This window comes from Molossus molossus, unplaced genomic scaffold (assembly GCF_014108415.1).
Source record: "Molossus molossus isolate mMolMol1 unplaced genomic scaffold, mMolMol1.p scaffold_m16_p_6, whole genome shotgun sequence".
NCBI classification, from domain to species: domain Eukaryota; kingdom Metazoa; phylum Chordata; class Mammalia; order Chiroptera; family Molossidae; genus Molossus; species Molossus molossus.
In genome coordinates this window covers 58,007,886-58,026,949 of record NW_023425399.1, presented here as the reverse complement: position 1 = coordinate 58,026,949, position 19,064 = coordinate 58,007,886, and the positions used below count along the sequence as shown (strand labels likewise).

Sequence of the window (19,064 nt, the reverse complement as noted above, 5' to 3'; positions counted from 1 at the left end):
CCAACACTTGTTGTTTGATGATTTCTTGATGGCGGCCATTCTGACACGTGTGAGGTGATACCTCATTGTTGTTTTAATTTGCATCTCTCTGATGATTAGTGATGTTGAGCATTTCTTCATATGTCTTTTGGCCATTTGTATGTCCTGTTTGGAGAGGTGTCTATTCAGGTCCTCTGCCCATTTTTTAATTGGGTTCTTTGTCTTCCTTTTGTGGAGTTGTATGAGCACGCTATATATATTGGAAATTAACCCCTTATCTGATATATCATTGGCAATGATGTTCTCCCATACAGTGGGTTGCCTTTCCATTTTGATGATTGTTTCTTTTGCTGTGCAGAAGCTTTTTAGTTTGATGTAGTCCCATGTGTTCATTTTCTCCCTTATTTCTGTTGCCTTAGGTGATGTATCAGTGAAAATTCTGCTCCGTATGATGTCCGAAATTTTGTTGCCTACATTTTCCTCTAGAATTTTTATGGATTCACGGGTCACATTTAAGTCTTTTATCCATTTTGAGTTTATTTTTGTGTATGGTGTAAGTTGATGGTCTAGTTTCATTTTTTTGCATGTAGCTGTCCAATTTTCCCAACACCATTTATTAAAGAGGCTGTCTTTACTCCACTGTATGCTCTTGCCACCTTTGTCAAATATTAATTGAGCGTATTGCCTTGGGTCCATTTCTGGGTTTTCAGTTCTGTTCCACTGGTCTATATGCCTGTTCTTGTGCCAGTACCAGGCTGTTTTGGTTACAGTCGCTTTGTAGTATAACCTGATATCTGGTATTGTGATCCCACCTACTTTGTTCTTCTTTTTCAAGATTGCTGTGGCTATTCGGGGTCTTTTTTGGTTCCATATGAACTTTTGAAGTATTTGTTCTAGTTCTATGAAATATGTCGTTGGTATTTTGATGGGGATTGCATTGAATCTATAGATTGCTTTGGGTAGTATGGACATTTTAATGATGTTAATTCTTCCAATCCATGAACAGGGTATGTGCTTCCACTTTTTTAAATCTTCCTCTATTTCTTTTTTCAATGACCTGTAGTTTTCTGCAAATAGGTCCTTTACTTCTTTGGTTAAGTTTATTCCTAGGTATCGTAATTTTTTTGGAGCGATGGTAAATGAGATTGTTTTTTCAGTTTCTCTTTCTGTGAGTTTATCATTGGTGTACAAGAATGCCGTCGATTTCTTGACGTTAATTTTGTATCCTGCTACTTTGCCAAATTCATTTATTAAGTCTAACAGATTTTTGATGGAGTCTTTAGGGTTTTCTATGTACAATATCATGTCATCTGCAAATAATGACAGTTTCACTTCCTCCTTTCCAATTTGGTTCCCTTTTATTTTTTCTTCATGTCTGATTGCTGTGGCTAAGACTTCCAGTACTATGTTAAATAAGAGTGGCGAAAGTGGACATCCCTGTCTTGTTCCTGTTCTTAATGGAAATTTTTTTAGTTTCTGTCCAGTGAGTATGATGTTGGCTGTAGGTCTTTCATATATGGCCTTTATTATGTTGAGATATGATCCCTCTATTCCTACATTGCTGAGCGTTTTTATCAGAAATGGATGCTGGATTTTGTCGAATGCTTTTTCAGCATCTATTGATATGATCATGTGGTTTTTATTCTTCATTTTGTTTATGTGGTGTATCACGTTTATTGATTTGCGAATATTGGACCAGCCTTGCATCCCTAGAATGAATCCCACATGGTCCTGGTGAATAATTTTTTTGATGTATTTCTGGATCCGATTTGCTAATATTTTGTTCAGGATTTTGGCGTCTATGTTCATCAGGGATATTGGCCTGTAGTTTTCTTTCTTCGTAGTGTCTTTTTCTGGTTTTGGAATTAGAATTATGCTGGCCTCATAGAACATGTTTGGAAGTCTTCCTTTTCTTGAATTTTTTGAAATAGTTTGAGGAGAATGGGTGTTAGTTCTTTTTTGAATGTTCGGTAAAACTCCCCCGTGAAGCCATCTTGGCCTGGGCTTTTGTTTGCTGGGAGAGTCTTGATTACCTCTTCAATTTCCTTAGTTGTTATTGGTCTGTTCAAGTTTTCTATCTCTTCCGGGAATAGTGTTGGGAGACTGTGTTTCTAGAAATTTGTCCATTTTGCTTAGATTGTCGAATTTGTTGCCATATAGTTGTTCATAGTAGTTGTTAATGATCTTTTGTATTTCCGTGGTATTGGTTGTTATTTCTCCTCTTTCATTTCTGATTTTGTGTATTTGGGTTCTCTTTCTTTGTTTCTTGGTGAGTCTAGCTAAGGGTCCATCAATCTTGTTTATCTTTTTCGAAAAACCAACTCTTTGTTTCATTGATCCTTTGAATTGTTTTTTTGATCTCTATGTCATTTATTTCTGCTCTGATCTTTACTATTTCCTTCCTTCTACTTGCTCTGGGGTTTTCTTTTTGTTTGCTTTCTAATTTTTTAAGTTGTGAGGTTAGACAGTCAATTAGAAATTTTTCTTGTTTTATGAGGTAGGCCTGTAGTGCTATGAACTTCCCTCTCAGAACTGCTTTTGCTGCATCCTATAGATTTTGTGTTGTTGTGTCTTCATTTTCATTGGTTTCCAGGAAGTTTTTAATTTCTTCCTTGATCTCCTCGGTGACCCATTCATTGTTTAATAACATGCTATTTAGCCTCCATGTGTTGAAATGTCTTTGCATGTTCTTGTTGCAATTGATTTCTAGTTTCATGCCATTGTGATCTGAGAAGATGCTTGATATGATTTCAATCTTCTTGAACTTGTAGAGATTTAGTTTGTGTCCTATCATGTGGTCTATCTTTGAGAATGTCCCATGCGCACTTGAGAAGAATGTGTATTCTGTAGTTTTGGGGTGTAATTCTCTCTAGATATCTATTAAATCCATTTGGTCTAGTGCTTCATTTAGAGTCTCTGTTTCCTTGTTAATTTTTTGCCTAGAGGATCTGTCCAGTGCTGTCAACGGGGTGTTGAAGTCCCCTGCTATGATTGTATTGTTCTCGATTTCTCCTTGGAAGTCCTCCAGAAGATTTTTAATATATTTTGGTGCTCCTATTTTGGGTGCATATATGTTTATCAAGGTTATATCTTCCTGTTGGATAGATCCTTTCAATATTATGTAGTGGCTGTCTTTGTCTCTAATTATGGTCATTTTGAAATCTATTTTATCAGATATGAGAATTGCTACCCCAGCTTTTTTTGCTTTCCATTTGCTTTGAAAGTTTTTTTCCATCCCTTCACTTTCAACCTATGTGCGTCTTTTGTTGTGAAGTGGGTCTCTTGTAAACAACATATAGATGAGTCATGCTTTCTTATCCAATCAGCTATTCTGTGTCTTTTTATGGGAGCATTCAATCCATTTACATTTAAGGTGATTATTGATATGTACTTATTTATTGCCATTTTTGTTTAGTGTGGTTCTATTTTTCTTCCCATTTCTACTGCTAATTACAGCAGTCCTTTTAACATTTCTTGCAGTGCTGGTTTGGTGCTAATGTATTCCCTTAGCCTTTTTTTGTCTGGGAAGCTCTTTATTTGATCTTCTATTTTGAATGATAGCCTTGCTGGGTAGAGTAGTCTTGGATTCAGATTCTTGTTTTTCATGACTTTGATTATTTCATGCCATTCCCTTCTGGCCTGTAGTGTTTCTTGTGAGAAGTCAGCTGAGAGGCTTATGGGGTTCCCTTTGTAGGTAACCTGTTGCTTATCTCTTGCTGCTTTTAGGATTCTCTCTTTGTCTTTAATTTGTGGCATTTTAATTACTATGTGTCTTGGTGTGGGCCTGTTTGCGTTCTTCTTACTTGGGCTTCTCTGTGCTTCTTGAACTTGAATGCCGTCTTCCTTCACCAAATTAGGGAAGTTTTCTCTCACTATTTTTTTGAATATATTCTCTATCCCTTGCTCATTTTCTTCTTCTTCGGGGACTCCTATGATGCGAATATTATTACGTTTCCAGTTGTCCCATAGTTCTCTTAAGCTGTCTTCCTGTTTTTTAATAGTTTTTTCCTTTTGTTTTTCTGATTGGTTGATTTTTTCTACCCTGTTTTCTAATTCACTGATGCGGTCCTCAGCTTCCTCTACTCTGCTTTTTAAACCTTCCAATGTGTTTTTCATTTCTGATATGTCATTTTTTATCCCTTCTTGTTGGTTTTTAATTTCCAATTGGCTTATTTTCAGCGTCTCTATGTCCTTACTCATGCTGTTCAGCTTCCTCAAGATCATGGCTCTGAATTCTAGCTCTGTTAACATGCCTAATTGATCCACATTGATCTCATCTTCGGTGGAGGTCTCTTGCTCTTTCATTTGGCTTCTGTTTCTGTGTTTCACCATTTTGGCTATCACTGTGGGCTTTGGAGCCTGTGAAGTTTTCCCTGTGGGTGTTGGTGTTCTGCTGTTTGTGGCTCCCTCTCCTGTGTTTAGATGAGCGAAGGAGAACCCACGTTGAACACCACTGTCAAGTCTTACTTTCCTGGTTAAAGTTGCCAGCCCAGGAAAGGTACTGGAAAGCTTTTTGCCTGGAGGCTAGCAGTCTAGGTTACTTGATGAGTTTTGGGTTGTCATTTGATTGAAAAGCTCCCTCAGGTGCTTAGCACAAGGGGATTTCCCGAGGGTGTGGCAGATGCTCGTAGTTAGTGAGCCTCAATTAGCACTTCAATGGCCCACAGGGTCGGGTTGGATCTCCGAGGGAGGGGCTGCTGCCTCTCTCAGAGCCCTGGGAAGGAGCAATGTGGCCACCGTCCTGAGTGGCTGCACTAAGCCAAAGCTCTGAGCGCCCTCCAGATTCTTAGTGTCCCGACACAGCTGCAGTCCGGTCTGCCCTCCCTCTGCCGGAGCCCAAGGTGAGTGGCTGTGGCTGTTTCAGCCTCTGTTCCGGCTCTGCACTGCGGAGCCGCCTGGGAGTATAACCCAAGGGCGCCGCTCCCAGCTAAGGCCGCTGCCTGCCGAGCTGCCGACCGTGGGCTCCCAGCCCCCGTCTCGCACCTTTGCAAGCCTACCGGGATGGAGTCAGTGTCCCTCGTTATATGGTCCTCCAAGCTGCTTTTCTGTTGCTTTTTCCCGTCGATTTGTCTGTGTTATAGTTGTAGTTCTAGTTTGGTTCTGGGAGACCGTCTGTGTAGCTTCCGTTCACTGCGCCGCCATTTTCAACTCCTCACTCATTATTTTAAAAGATCATTGAAAATTGCCCCCACTTTAGTTGTGTATAATAGCAGGTGATCATTATGTGTAATGTTAAGAGCTATCATATAGTGAATACTCATGTGCAAGGCAGTGTGCTAAGGAATTTACATACATTGTTGTACTTGAGCCTCCCAACAAGGAATGAAAATGAGGTTTGGAGAAAATAAGCTGCCAGAGATCACAGATTGATGAATGGTGGCCAGAATTCTTCTGGCCTAGAGCTTTCCCAGCTCAGAATCCATTGCCTTCACAGATCCACATTATGTTGATAATGTGTCATCCATATGGGTAATATTAAGTTGTCATCAGATATTCAGCCATAACTTTTCTTGTTATAGAACCTTTGTTGCAAGGAGAAAACTAGAGAATAAAAAATATTGATCCCTGGTCAGTTTGGCTCAGCAGTTAGAGCATCGGCCCATGGTCTGGAGAGACCCAGGTTCGGTTCCCACTTGGGGCAGGTACCTTGGTTGTGGTTTGTCCCCGGCCCCGGTTGGGGGCGTGTGGGTGGAGGCCACTCACTCTATGCATCTCTCTCACATCGATGTTTCTTGTTCTCCCTCCCTCGTGCTCTATCTGAAGATGAATGCAAGGATGTCCTCGGGTGAGGATTAGAAACCAAAAAAAAACAACATTGTATGCAAGGCACTGCACCGACAGACAGGGCTGTGAGGCCCACTTCCTTTGCCCCTAAGATTGGATGACCTTTTTATAAGCTTCTTGGAATAGGTGTGACAGTCCCCTATGTGTCCTGGTCAGTTTAATTTGTGTTTCAAGTAGCTGGTACCAATAGTAGATGCAACATGAATAATTTTAGAATAATATACCTTAAAAATAGACTAGAATTGATTCAAAGTAATCCTTAGAATAATGTCTCGCTAACTCACTTGCATTCCGGAATTTCTTCTTGAGTGGAACAAAGAGGTTGAGTGACAGCTTCATCCTTGGGATTGTATGGGACCCCTGTTCCACCTCTACCACCTACCCCATGGGAAAGTGTGGCACAGTACCTGTAGCTTATGTGTGCACATTATGTCATTCATTGCAATGGAAAGGATTGAGACCCATTGCCAGGAAGTACTCAGTAGATATCTAGTGCAGTAATGAATGAACAGATGGTGGATACTTCCTTTCCTTTTGGTTGGTATTCTTACAAGGAAACAGCTGTAAGAGAGGGAATGAATTTAAGCCTGTGTAAAAATATTAGCAAAATTTTGATCCTGTTGCTCAAAATTCTGTGAACTACTTTAATTATTATCTTATTTCACAGCTTATTCTGAGTATGACATAATATAATAATACAAGCATTAGCCAAGAACATCAGAACCTTCATTGTTGAGATAAAAATTGAATCCATAATGAGGATTCAGAAACACAGCCATTTGAGCAGATGCCAGCCATATGATGAGTCTCCTCCCTGAAAATGTGATCACTAGCATTTGAAGATGAAAAAACTAAGAGGTCTAGACAGAAAGGCCCACATCTTTGAATTCAGCTATACACAAGTTCTCAGACATTACAGGCTGACTCGTTGGAGAAGTCATATCATAGTCAAAGGACTTCATCTCACTGAGGAGTGCAAGAATCAGCAGGCTGTACCAGCAGTGTGCTAATGAGGATGGTCTGGCAGGAGCAGCGTAGTACAGCCCAGAGAGGAGTGGCCAGAGAAGGCTGAGGTGTGAGTGCCAGTTTGAAGCAGTTCTCCTTCCATCAAGACCACTAGGATCCACCCTTTCTAAAACTCTGGTCATATTCCATGTCTGGATTCTTTACATATTAGCCCTGTGTATGACATGTAAAGAACTGGAATGACAGCTTTCTGGGCTGTTGGCATTAACCAGTTCCACCACAGCATCTTACAGATCTCATAGTTTTAACGACTCCTGAGAACCACATGGATGAAAGACCTAAAAAATCAGTGCTCTATAAAAGTGAATAAATTGGAGGAGGGGAAATTATCAGTGAATATTTAAATAAATTACATCATTAGCAAAATACTAATGGTGACAATAGAGGGAAGTGGAATGAGGGTGAGGGAGAGTGGTAAGTTGATGAGACCACAGCAGTCCAAAGGAATGAGAGGTTTGGAGGAGTTCCACTTTAGACATGTTTAGTTTTGGGAGTTTGTTGGAATCCAGCAGGCCCCCATGGTTAGACACATCTGGAGCTCATGGAAGAAGCTGGGGCTAGAAGTAGACACATCCCCATATGGGTGTCCCTGTAAGCTGTGGAGGGAATGAGATGGCTTAGGGAAACTGCACTGAGCAGAGAGGGGCCCCAGACAGGGCTCTGAAGAACTCCAACATTTAACCAAAATGCAGAGTTGGGGCACCCCCCCAAAGAACAGGCAAACTGGCCAGAGAAGTCAAAGGTGTGGACCAGGAGAGGTGATGTCTCTGATCCAACAAGAGAAGGAAGGTCTAGTGCTGCTGAGAGCCAGATGAGAGGTGGGCCAATAAGGAGGTGGATGTGAATTTGGTGATATATGAGATTGAGTGTGCACAAGGCTAAATCTCTTTAGGCATTTTTCCAAGTTTGCTGCTTTCTAGGGAAATAAAGCCATTGAAGATAGTTATTACCATTTTCAGAAATCGTGCAACCCCAATTTCTGGATCACTTCCCTCTCACTTCATTTGGTTTCATTTCTGGCCATTGTGCTCCACACTGTGTCTCAGTCTGCTGTCTTTGCTGTTGCCTGGTGTCAGTTCTCTGGGTGGAAGGTTAGAGCTGACATCAGTAACATGGGCAGGAGGGGTGCCAAGCTCCGTCTGAAGGAAGCAGAATTATGAATCTTAGAAACATCTGAGAATGAGTTGTTATGTTACAGAAAAGACTCAGACCAAACACCAGAGGAAGCGAAGTTTCCTTTATTCACGCATGCAGACCCAGAGGAGGCAGTCTCCAAATTCTGGGCCCTGAGTTGTATGTAGGGTGTGCCTAACTTTATAGCAGACTGGGTGGAGCATTCTTTCCATGCAAAAGTGGTGGGCGGGACATTTTTTTTGGCGCAAAAGCAGTAAGCAACTTACAGAAGCAGGAAGCAAAAGGGGTCATGTAATTTCTAAGATAGTGGCTCAATTAAAATGGTGGTTTACTTCCTCTATCATTACCCCCTTTTGATGCTATTAGCTGCTGTTGCTACCAATTGCATCATGATACAGATCTCTATAATCTGGGTCTTCAGACCTCTGTAGGAGTTGATATCTGTACTGTTATTGTTGAAGGGCCAATATTTTGGCCATGGTTTGCCTGGTTACACTGGACTCTAAAGTTTGGACTATGGTTTGTGTTATGCATGGTCCAAGGCTTACTCCTAGGAGAATAATGGCTAACGATCCAATTAGTGAAAGTAGCCATCGGAGCAAGCACTGTGAGTCTATTCCCCAATTCCAATTTTCTAATTCTTTGGCTCTGTGTTTTATGTTTTCTCTGAGTTCTTTGACCTTTTGTATTACAGTTCCAGACTGGTTTACAAAGTAGCAGCATTCTTACCCTAAGAACGTGCAAGTTTCTCCTTTTTCTGCTGTTAGCAGATCTAGATCCCCGTGGTTCTATAAGGTTACTTCTAGTGAGTTAATTTGTTGTTGGATGGTGGTCAAGGAGTCTGCTACTGAGGTCATGTCTGCATTAAGTTGGGCAGACAACTTATAGTAGGCAGAGGCAGACAACCCTAGGCCCCCTACTCCTGTCCCTATCCCAGCTGCAATGCCAATTCCACCTGCAACTGCTATGCCTACCCCCCTTTTGATTAGGGTAGATCCCTTTTGGCTCAATCGGAGTAGGAGTAGGGGCAATATTTCCTGGTGGGTTCAGATGCTGAGGTTAGGGGTAAAGAAGACCTCTAGACGTCTCCTGGTCCAGTTGGCGGGGGGGGGGGGGGGCACCTATAGACCTCCCATCCACACAGGAGGAATAATCCTGGCTCAGTAGATAAACTGCTGTTATTGGGGCTACTGGGGTTACTGGTACATGTGTTCTACCTTTCCTGAGCTCTGAGGGCAATAGGCAGTGTGTAGCTTCAAAGTAATTTTTAATTGTGTTTCTAGTTCCTGGAGCACTTTTGCAACAAACGCTGGCTTGTTGTTGCTGCCAATGGTCATAGGCAACCCAAAGCAGGGGATAATTTTCCTGAGGAGGGTCTTGACTACCTCTGCTATTTTCTGACCTGGTGGGGAATGTTTCTACCCATCCAGAGAAATACAGACTAATACGAGTATCTATATCGCTGGCTTGGCCTGATCTCAGTAAAATCAATCTGTAGGTCCTCAAAAGGCTGTTGCCCCCCTGTGTTGTATTCCGGGAAGCCTTTTCAGGTGACCTGCTGCATTGTTCCTGGCACAGGCCAGGCATTGAGTCGCTGCCACTGCACATAGTCCAGGCATGTTAGGGAAGTAGTAACACCTCCCACGTAAGGCCTCTAGAGATGTTGTCCCTAGGTGTGTGAGGGCAAGGCATTGCCTGACGAGATTGCTGGCCTGGCCTTGGGGTATGTAGAGCCGTTCGTCCAGCAGTTTCCATTGCCAGTGGGCGTTCGGAGGCAGTTTTCTTGTATGGCCCATTTCTGTTCCTCCGGGGTGTAGTCTGGCTGATTGAGGTTCAGTTCTAATAGGGTACCTTCTATGGCTGGAGTATTTGTCAGGCCTCCCTTTCTGTAGCTGCTGCCTTTGCTGCCTGATCTGCCCTTCTGTCCCCTTGGGCTGTTTCTGTCTCTTCCTTCTGGTGGCCCCTGCAATGCGTTACTGCTACTTCCCGAGGGGCCCAGACTGCTTTTAGTAGTCAACCGTATTTCTGCCTTGTTTTTAATTTCTTTCCCCTTGGCTGTTAAGAGTCCTTTCTCTCGGTAGATTGCCCCATGAATATGTATGGTGGCGAAGGCATACCGAGAGTCTGTGTAAATATTGAACCTTTTTCCTTCTGCTATTTCGAGTGCCCTAATTAATGCCCAGAGTTCTGCATTTTGGGCAGACCAGGTTGCCGGCAGGGAATTTGCTTCAATTATTTTCTCATTGTCCACAACAGTGTACCCCGCCGTTCATTTCCCCTCAGTCATGTAACTGCTCCCATCGGTGTAGAGCATTAAGTCTGGCTTGTCTAGAGGCTGGTCCCGCAGGTCTGGTCGGCTGGCATGCACGTCTTCAGTTGTCTCGAGGCAGTCGTGGTCTGGTCCTCCCAGCTCAGCAGGGAGAACGTAGCTGGGTTTATTTGCCGGAGAGTGCTGACTTTCACTCGGGGATTCTCATGGAGAAGTCCCCGTTACTGTGTCAGTCTCTGGTTGGAGAGCCATTTGTGTCCCTGTCCAGCCAGAAGGCTAGATACTGCTTGGGGAACAAATATGTTGATCTCTTGCCCAAGTGTTAGTTTGTCTGCCTCCTGTAGGAGAGTGACAGCTGCAGCTATGGCCCTCAGGCAGGGTGGCCAGCCTGCTGCTACATTGTCCAGTTGCTTAGACAGGTATGCAACCGAACTTTGCTATGGTCCCATTGGTTGCGTAAGGACCCCTAATGCTATTTTCTCTTTTTCGTGCATGTAGAGGTCGGAAGGCTGACTGGGGTCTGGCAACCCTAGGGCCCACGTGCGCCCAAGATGATTTTTTATAGCCTGGAAGGCTTTCTCTTGTTCACCTTCCCATAAGAGGGATGCTGTGTCTGGGTCTTTTAGCACTTGGTAAAGTGGTTTGGCTAATGCTGCATACCCTGGTATCCAGATTCAGCAGAACCCGGCCACCCCTAGGAACTCTCGAAGTTCCCTTCGTGTGGCTGGAGTTGATAGGGCCATTATGACCTGCTTCCTTTCCTGGCCTCGGACCCATTTCCCTTGGGAAATGAGGAATCCCAGATATTTTACCTGGGGCTGGCATATCTGTGCTTTCTTCCATGAGGCCCAGAACCCTGCCTTTGTTAGCAGTTCAAGCAGCTGGCAGGTACCCTCCCAGCACTGGTCCAATGTGTGGGCATCTAGTAGGAGATCATCTACATATTGTAGCAGGACTAGGTCCATTTCTGTATCAGCAAATGGCTTTAAGTCTCTGGCCAGGGCGTCTCCAAAGAGAGGGGGTAAATTTTTAAATCCTGTGGCAATCTGGTCTAGGTCAGTTGGGTCTTTGCCACAGTGTGGGAGACTTCCCATTTGAAAGCAAAGAGTGGTTGGCTCACCTTCACAAATCAGAAGCAGAAAAGGCATCCTTCAAGTCCAAACAGGTGAACCAGGCCATCTCTGGCAGGAGCTGGCTGAGGAGCGTGTATGGGTTCGGTACCATGGGGTGCAGTGCGATTGTTGCCTTGTTCACTGCTCACAGGTCTTGTACCGGCCTGTGTCCGCTCCCATCTGGCTTCTTCACTGGCAGCAAGGGAGTGTTCGTGGGGACTGGCATGGGACAAGTATACCTTCCCTCAAATGCTTCTGGATGACTTCTGTGATGCCTAGCCTGACCTTCCTGGGGATGGGGTACTGGTGGATCTGTGTTGGTCCGGCTCCTGGCTTCAGTTCTATGATTATAGGTGGATGGTTCCCTGCCAATCCTGGTAGGTTGTCTTCTGTTCAGACCTTTCAGTATCTCTTTCGAAGGTCAATCCCTCTTCCCTCTGTGGACTCCCATTGGCCTTCCTCTCCTTCCTTATATAGTCGATATTCTTCTTTCCAGAGAACTAAGACTTCTATGAGGTGTGGGGTGCCAACTTGAAAGTGAGCCTCTTACAATGGGAAAAAGGAGACCTGGGCTCCTAGCTTAGAAAGCAGGTCGCGTCCCAGGAGCAGAACCAGGCACTCCGGCATGTACAGGAATTCGTGCTTTACCCGGTGGCCCTGAGTTCTACAGTTCAGGCTTGACAAAACTGTTTAGGGCTACTAGGCTGTCCGGTGGTGCCAATGATATAGATCTCACGCCCTGAGGGAGTTGCAATTGTGGTTGTTACTACTGAATGTTCTGCCCCAGTATCTACCAAAACCGGGAGGGTTTGGCCCCCTACTATCACTTGGACCATTGGCTCATTGGAGCTGAGGTGTAGTGAGCCTGGTCTCCCCTAGTCCAAGTCTAGGCCTGCCAGACTGAGGATAGTAGGCACCTGGTTCTCAGGTCCCAATCGCCTATTGGCCTGCCTTTTCTTCTTTCAGTTGGGACATTCCCTTTTCCAGTGTCTCCTTTCTTTACAGTATGCACATTGGTTTGATTCCACACGCCAGTGTGTATGCTTGTTTTTCCCTCTGGCTGCTGGCCTTTCCTGGGTGGCAGGGGCTTTTCTAGCATGGCTGCTAGGAGGGCTGCCTTTTTCTCCATTCTTTTTCAAGCCCCCAGCTTGGCCGCCTCCTCTCTGTTATTGTACACCGTGTTGATAATCTCTATTGGCTTATGTTTATTCTGCCAAAGCCCTCGAGTTTCTGAAGCTTCTTCCTGATGTCTAAAGCTGATTGGGAGACAAACGCCAGGTTGACCATTCTCTGGTTATCTGGCCCTTCAGGACTGAACAGGGTGTATATCCGATAGGCCTCATACAGACGTTTGTAAAAATCCCTAGGACATTCATCAGGCTACTGAGTCACATTAGCTACCTTTGACATGTTAGTAAGCCATCAGGCCCGGATTCTGTGGAGAAGGGCATTTCTGTATCTTTGAAGTGCGGCCCTTCCTTCTTCTGAGTGGTGGTCCCAGTCAGATTGGGCCTCAGATGCTGCTGTTCTTGCCCATTGGACTGGGTCTAAAGTGCCCATGGGCGCCGTGGTCTTCATATATCAGTGGGATTCCTGGAGAATGCACCTTCGCTCCTCAGTGTTGAACAGAGTGAGGAGTAGCTGTCAGCAGTCGTACCAGTTGAGACGATGCGTCTGCATGATGGATTCCATAAGGTCAGTCAGGGCCTGGGGTTTCTCCAAGTAGGACAGAGTATGGTGCCTCCAGTTTAAGAGGTCAGTGGTGGTGAATAGTTGGTAATAAATGATGGTCCATCCTGGCTGCTCGGTACCATCTGAGGTACCAAGGCCTGGGTCTCCCTGAGAGGCATCTGGAGTGGCTGCCATTGTCAGCACCTTGTCAAGACTGGGGAGGCCGGGGGCACTTCTGGAGCTGGTGCTGGCAAGACAGATAGTGGTGGAATTTCAATTTCGGGGGCCCAGGGGACTATCTCAGGTGCATATCGGGAGGTAAGTGGATGGGCAGTTCTTCCTCTGGGTCGCCTTTGAGAATGGGGGTTGGCACCTCCTTAGATTGAGCCACGAGGACGTGGGCAGGGACTACCTGGGTTTGGCAACGTGAGGTCTTTCTTTTTGTTCCAGTTACCCCTGTCAATTTTGGCTTCTGCACAGCACAGCGCTGGGGCCACTTTAGCATGTCTTGAGCTAGTTCCTGCCAACTATCTATGTAGATGTACTGGTCTGGGTGTCACAGCCTCCCTGTTACTATCAGATGTACTGCTTGTATTATTCCTAGATTGAGGGTTCTCTCAGGGGGCCAGCCTACCCTAAAACTAGGCCATTCGGCTGAACAGAAGGTTTCCAATTGGCTCAGGGTCATGCTTGGATCCTGGCCCCAGAACCAATCAAAATTCTGCAACATGCAGTTGAGTACTGTTGATGGGCCTCTTCCCATGGTTTCTCCTCCTGTAACAGTGCAGACAGACAAGGAGTGGGGATTTTTGGTTCGCCCGCCTGGCCGCTCCCCTTGTGGGGATTTAGGTGCCTCTTAGCTTTGGCAGGTCAGTACAAACCCCTGACTTGGATCAGGTTCGCAGGTAGGGAATGTGTCCCCCAGAACCTAATACTGCCCTGAGCCGTATAAGGTCACCATGGTACTGCAGATTGGGGCCCACTCAGACTCCGTAGATTGGTACTGGTGGAGCCACACAGACATTCACACTCATTCACACACTGACATTCAAACGCGTTTAAACTGTCCCTCCTGTTAGGGTTTGCCCTACCTGGTGGCCGGAAGGCCTGAGAGGTGATCAGTCTCTCCTACCTCAAGGGTGGACTTGTACTCGAGCTCGTGGTCCCGAGGGCACTCACTAGTCCTGAAGCTGTGCAGGTCCCGAAACTGGACCCGTTTGTTTCCCCTGGTAGCCCGGGTGGGGTGTGAACCTTGCCAGCAGCTGGCTGCGGATCCTGGAACGGGCAGGAACCCAAAATGACCAGGGCGCGTGCTTCCCTGCGTCACAGGGCTCCACGGAGCACCTGTGGGGCCACCTCACCGGTGGCAATCGGCTGCTCATGTGAGTTGTTTCCCGGTCAGGGAACCAAATGTTATGGGAAAGACTCAGACAGAACACCAGAGGAAGTGAAGAGGTTCCTTTATTCACACATGCGGACCCAGAGGAGGCAGTCTTCAAATTCTGGGCCCTAAGTTGTAGGGTGTGCCTAGCTTTATAGTGGCTGGGCGGGGCATTCTTTTGGCGCAAAAGCAGTAAGCAACTTACAGAAGCAGGAAGCAAAAAGGGTCATGTCATTTCTAAAATGGTGGCTCAATTAAAATGGCAGTTCACTTCCTCTATCAGTTATGCTGTTTTCCATATGAGAGGTGCTATAACAACCCAGAACTGCAGGGATTGTTTCACTTTGATCTGGAGGAAAACATGCTCTCAAGTGCTGTGTGACCTGCCTCAGCCTGGTGAAGGGCTGCCTATGGGTGTGGCTCAGCCACTTCATTAGATTCAGATCTGTCACCTGTCACCAAGCCAGAACTGTAAAGGCCCATTACATAATTTTAATAGTCAATCCTTAAGCCCAGACATCCTCTAAATGCTGCTGGATCTGGTCATATTTTTGCTGCTGAGTCCATGATGTCTTACAGGTATCTTAGGGACAGAATGTATGTATTGCACAAACACCCTGTTGTCCAAGTGGGGTATTTATATTAGAATGGTGGCCTACAAAAGAAAGCAAGAAAGACTTAGGGGTGTTTTACCTTGCAGGTCTACTTGTGGACACTTCAGGTTCTTAGGAGGCTCAGTGATTGCACAAGATCATATATGAATATTCCTGGGAATCCAAAAATACAGACATCTACTCCTGCTCCGTCCTAGTTCTTATCTTTATTACAATAACAGGCCTTTAGCTAAGAGTCCAACAGACCTTTGCTAGTAGCCAACAATTTGGATTCAAAAGGGAAAACATATTGAAGTACTTTGTAAACAAGTTTATGGTGTTTGAAAAGCTTGTCACCTTGACAGTCTGGCCAAACATTTTTGAAAAATGATGTTACACAACTAGATGTCAAGTTATATCTGCCTTGGAAATAAAGAGACTGAAGAATAAATTGACCAGAAGACTCTCAAAGGACAGTCAGGCTTTAGAAACTCAGTTTTGAGTTTAAAATCAACCTGTATGACTGGGCAGTGCTTTACTTGTGTTGCTGTTGACCTCAGCGCCAAGCCCCAGTTCTGAAGGGCCTTGGCTGGCACACTCAGCTGTAGTCATGCACATCTGCATAAGAGCTTAAGCATCCAGACTCTACCCAAATCTAGGCAGTGACTGAATATGGTTTGATGACATTTGGAATGTGTATCAAACACACAAGCGAATAGTTTGAAGTCCATTTCAAATCTGGTGGAGGCCTAAAATGTCTAACTTTTCCTCTTGGCCACAATACTCCTTTTAGATATTCAGTGTAAAAAAAAGGCTTGACTCAGCAGTTAGAGCTTCGGCCCTCGAACCAAAGAGTCACAGGTTCTACAGGTTTGATCCCCTGCTCAGTCAAGGTCCTGTGGGAGGCAACCAGTCAATGTGTCTCTCCCACATTGATGTCTCTGTCTCTCTCTCTCTCTCCCTTCTACTCTACCTAAATATCAATAGAAAAATATCCCTGGGTGAGGTTTAACAACAACAGAGGACCAGTTCTTTGTTGTTCTTTGACTTAAACAGGTGTGCTACTGTCCAAGAGGAATGTGGTTCCTTGATTTTAGGTGCTGCTGCATGAAACTAATGATTTTCTTGTGATGTGTCCTCCCACCCCCTGCCAGGAAGGGCGCCTGTGGCCTGCAGACAGCTCCAGTTCTCGGCCAGGTGCCTCAGAGGTAAGGGTTGGACAAGGAGGAGTGTGGATGACTGGAGGTGGCTGCTCAAATTGATATGCATGGAGGAAGGGAGGGGGGAAGTAAACCAATACAACAAAATAGATGAAAAGTCAAATGTATGACAATATAGATTAAGTGTCATTTAAATTAAGGCATATACCTATAACTTTGGTTTTAAAAAGTGGGAGAGGAGATTTTTAGAATCTCATAGGGATTATTTGTGGTAGTCTAAAGAAAACAGGTTGAGAATCACTGATCTTTATGTGATCCAATAAGCTGCTAATAATGAGGCAAAAGTGATGAGAAGACTGTGTAAGAATTCACTTTGGAAAAAGACTCTATAATCATATTTACTTTGTAATACGAAGCACTTTTCATGTCAGTTACTAAAAGTAGCTACAGGAAACTTTTATCTAGAAAGAAATAACTGTAAAGGTTTAGAAACCAGAAAGAAAAAGAGGTCACTTGTTCCATATTTTTCTAAGTACTTGATAGGGTAACAAGCTCCTATAAATAATTCATAGCTCGGCCGGTGTGGCTCAGTGGTTGAGCATCAACCCATGCACCAAGAAGTCGCTGGTTCGATACCCGGTCAGGGCACATGCCCAGGTTGTGGGCCTGATCCCCAGTGGGAAGCATGCAGGAGGCAGCCAGTCGATGTTCTTTCTCATTGATATTTCTATCTCTCTCTCCTTCCCCTTTCCTCTCTCTCTAAAAGCAATAAAGAAAAATATTTTTTTCTTTAATAAATAAATAATTCATATATTGACCCAGTGCCTCCTACCTGTCATAAGTACTATCACGTGAAGTTATAACTTAATTTACAATGAGCTACTGCACCCTCTTCTGAATCATAGGTGGGAGAGTGGGAAGGGACCTGAGAAAGCCAGCAGGCCAGCCCTCTTCCTTTACACAGAAAGGAGTGTAGGCCTGAACCAGGTCCTGTGCTGAACAGACCAGGGCTGTCTGCACAGCACTCTTCGATATTGCTGTTTACTGCCCTCTGGAAGTTATAGTTGTATTCTACCTGACCCAGTAGGAAATGTCTACATAGCATATGCAGCAACTCCCATTAAATCCATATTTTCAGTTAACCACAATTGTCCTTTGTCGAACCATCTTAGATAATTTTAGTTTGGCAAGGTGAGTGGTCTAACACATTAGGAATAATAAAACTACATTTTTTTCTGGGACAGCCTTTTGTTTTGTTGGAGGAGGAAAAGTTTCAGACAGGTGAGAACACAGACCAAGTGTGAATTTTCTTGATATAATCATGTTTGTGATTATTACTGTGCCAAGAATGTCTTCAAGCCTTTGTTCTTTTCCTTGCAGATCATGTATGCCCCTCGGTCTAGGGACAGGCTTACAGCCCCATCCTTTATCCAGAGAGACCGGTTCAGCCGCTTTCAGCCCACCTACCCCTATGTGCAGCATGAGATTGACCTTCCCCCTACCATCTCCCTGTCTGATGGGGAGGAGCCACCTCCTTACCAGGGGCCCTGTACCCTGCAGCTCAGGGACCCCGAACAGCAGATGGAGCTCAACCGAGAATCTGTGAGGGCCCCGCCCAACCGGACCATTTTCGACAGCGATTTGATAGACATTTCTGTGTACAGTGGGGGTCCATGCCCTCCCAGCAGCAATTCAGGCATAAGTGCCAGCACCTGCAGCAGTCACGGGAGGATGGAGGGTCCACCCCCAACGTACAACGAGGTGATGGGCCACTACCCAGGAGCCTCTTTCTTCCATCACCAGCACAGCAACACACACAGAGGGAGCAGACTGCCATTTCAGCACGACAGCTCGGGGAGCACAGTAGTGCCCATCCAGGGCAAAGACAGGAAGCCTGGGAATCTCGTCTGATCCTACAGCATGCACTTGAGAAAAAGAAACCAAGGAGGGAGGAGAGCCACACGCTCCTTCGCTCTGGCCACAACGTTGTTCAGTTTTACATGTTACAACTAAGTAAAACAAAATGTGCATATGTGGTCTTTGTTTCTGATTCCTTTCAGGGGAATTGCATGCAAACCAGACTAAAATAATACAAACTTCCATCCCATCTGACCATAAACCAGGTTTGTTTAGGGGCAGGCATCGAAAGGGTGGATGGCTTTGGCAAAGGGCGGGCATGGGAACACAGAGAAAGGGATGCTTTGAAGATATCATGAAATAAAACCCAGAGGTATTTGATTTATTTAATTATGAAAGGAGCCTGCAGAGAAAGAGGCCAGAATGTCCTGTTTTATAATTAACTAAATAAAGAAGAAAGCATAATCATGGGGAAGAATTCGCCCATTTGCTTTTTCTCCCAAGGTGTGAAACTTTTATTTTGTTATAAAAATATGATTCAAAATTCCTGTTTTTTGTGCCAAGGTATAAAGTGGAGAAGTTAGATGAATGCAAGGAGTTAACTTGTGTGGTTATGATGATGTGTTCTTAAAAGTTGCACTATCTTAACGTTTAAAATATATATGAGGGAACTGTTTTATGTGACATTCTGTATGTTGTCTTTTCACCTGTGGATTATTATTAGGCCTAAGGAATACCCTAGAGTGCTTCCCATAATCGTGCAAGAAAAGATGTTTGGGGATGTAGCCCAACATGACAACTTACGTAAATCCAGAAAGTCATTGTAAGAGTTTGCATCAGATAGCAGTGCATCACTGAAGCATTAGAGACCTTTGGATGGATGATAAGAAATACTAAATTTCAGCATTTCTGACTTGTTGAGTTACTCTGCTAGCTTAGGCTGCCTATTTTATTAAAAAGGTCTCGACACATGCATTTACGTGTCCAGTATTGCAGCTGCCCTCATCCTCCAGCAGTGCAGTTCTTCAGTAATGTAGATTTTTTTCTATAGCATGAAATATACTCAGATACATACATTATTTTATGCAATAAATTGTT

The 19,064-nt window shown here is 44.6% G+C and overlaps 1 protein-coding gene across 1 annotated transcript in view; it reads left to right on the top strand.

The window, feature by feature from the left end:
• LDLRAD4 (low density lipoprotein receptor class A domain containing 4) overlaps nucleotides 1-18,086 on the top strand; it is a 42,544-nt gene extending 24,458 nt beyond the window's left edge. Inside the window, exons 2-3 of the mRNA XM_036245052.1 lie at nucleotides 16,104-16,157; nucleotides 17,490-18,086. Coding sequence (XP_036100945.1) covers nucleotides 16,104-16,157; nucleotides 17,490-18,020 — 585 coding nt within the window. The 3' untranslated portion in view covers nucleotides 18,021-18,086. The remainder of the gene's footprint in view (nucleotides 1-16,103; nucleotides 16,158-17,489) is intronic.
• Nucleotides 18,087-19,064: the final 978 nt, after the last annotated feature.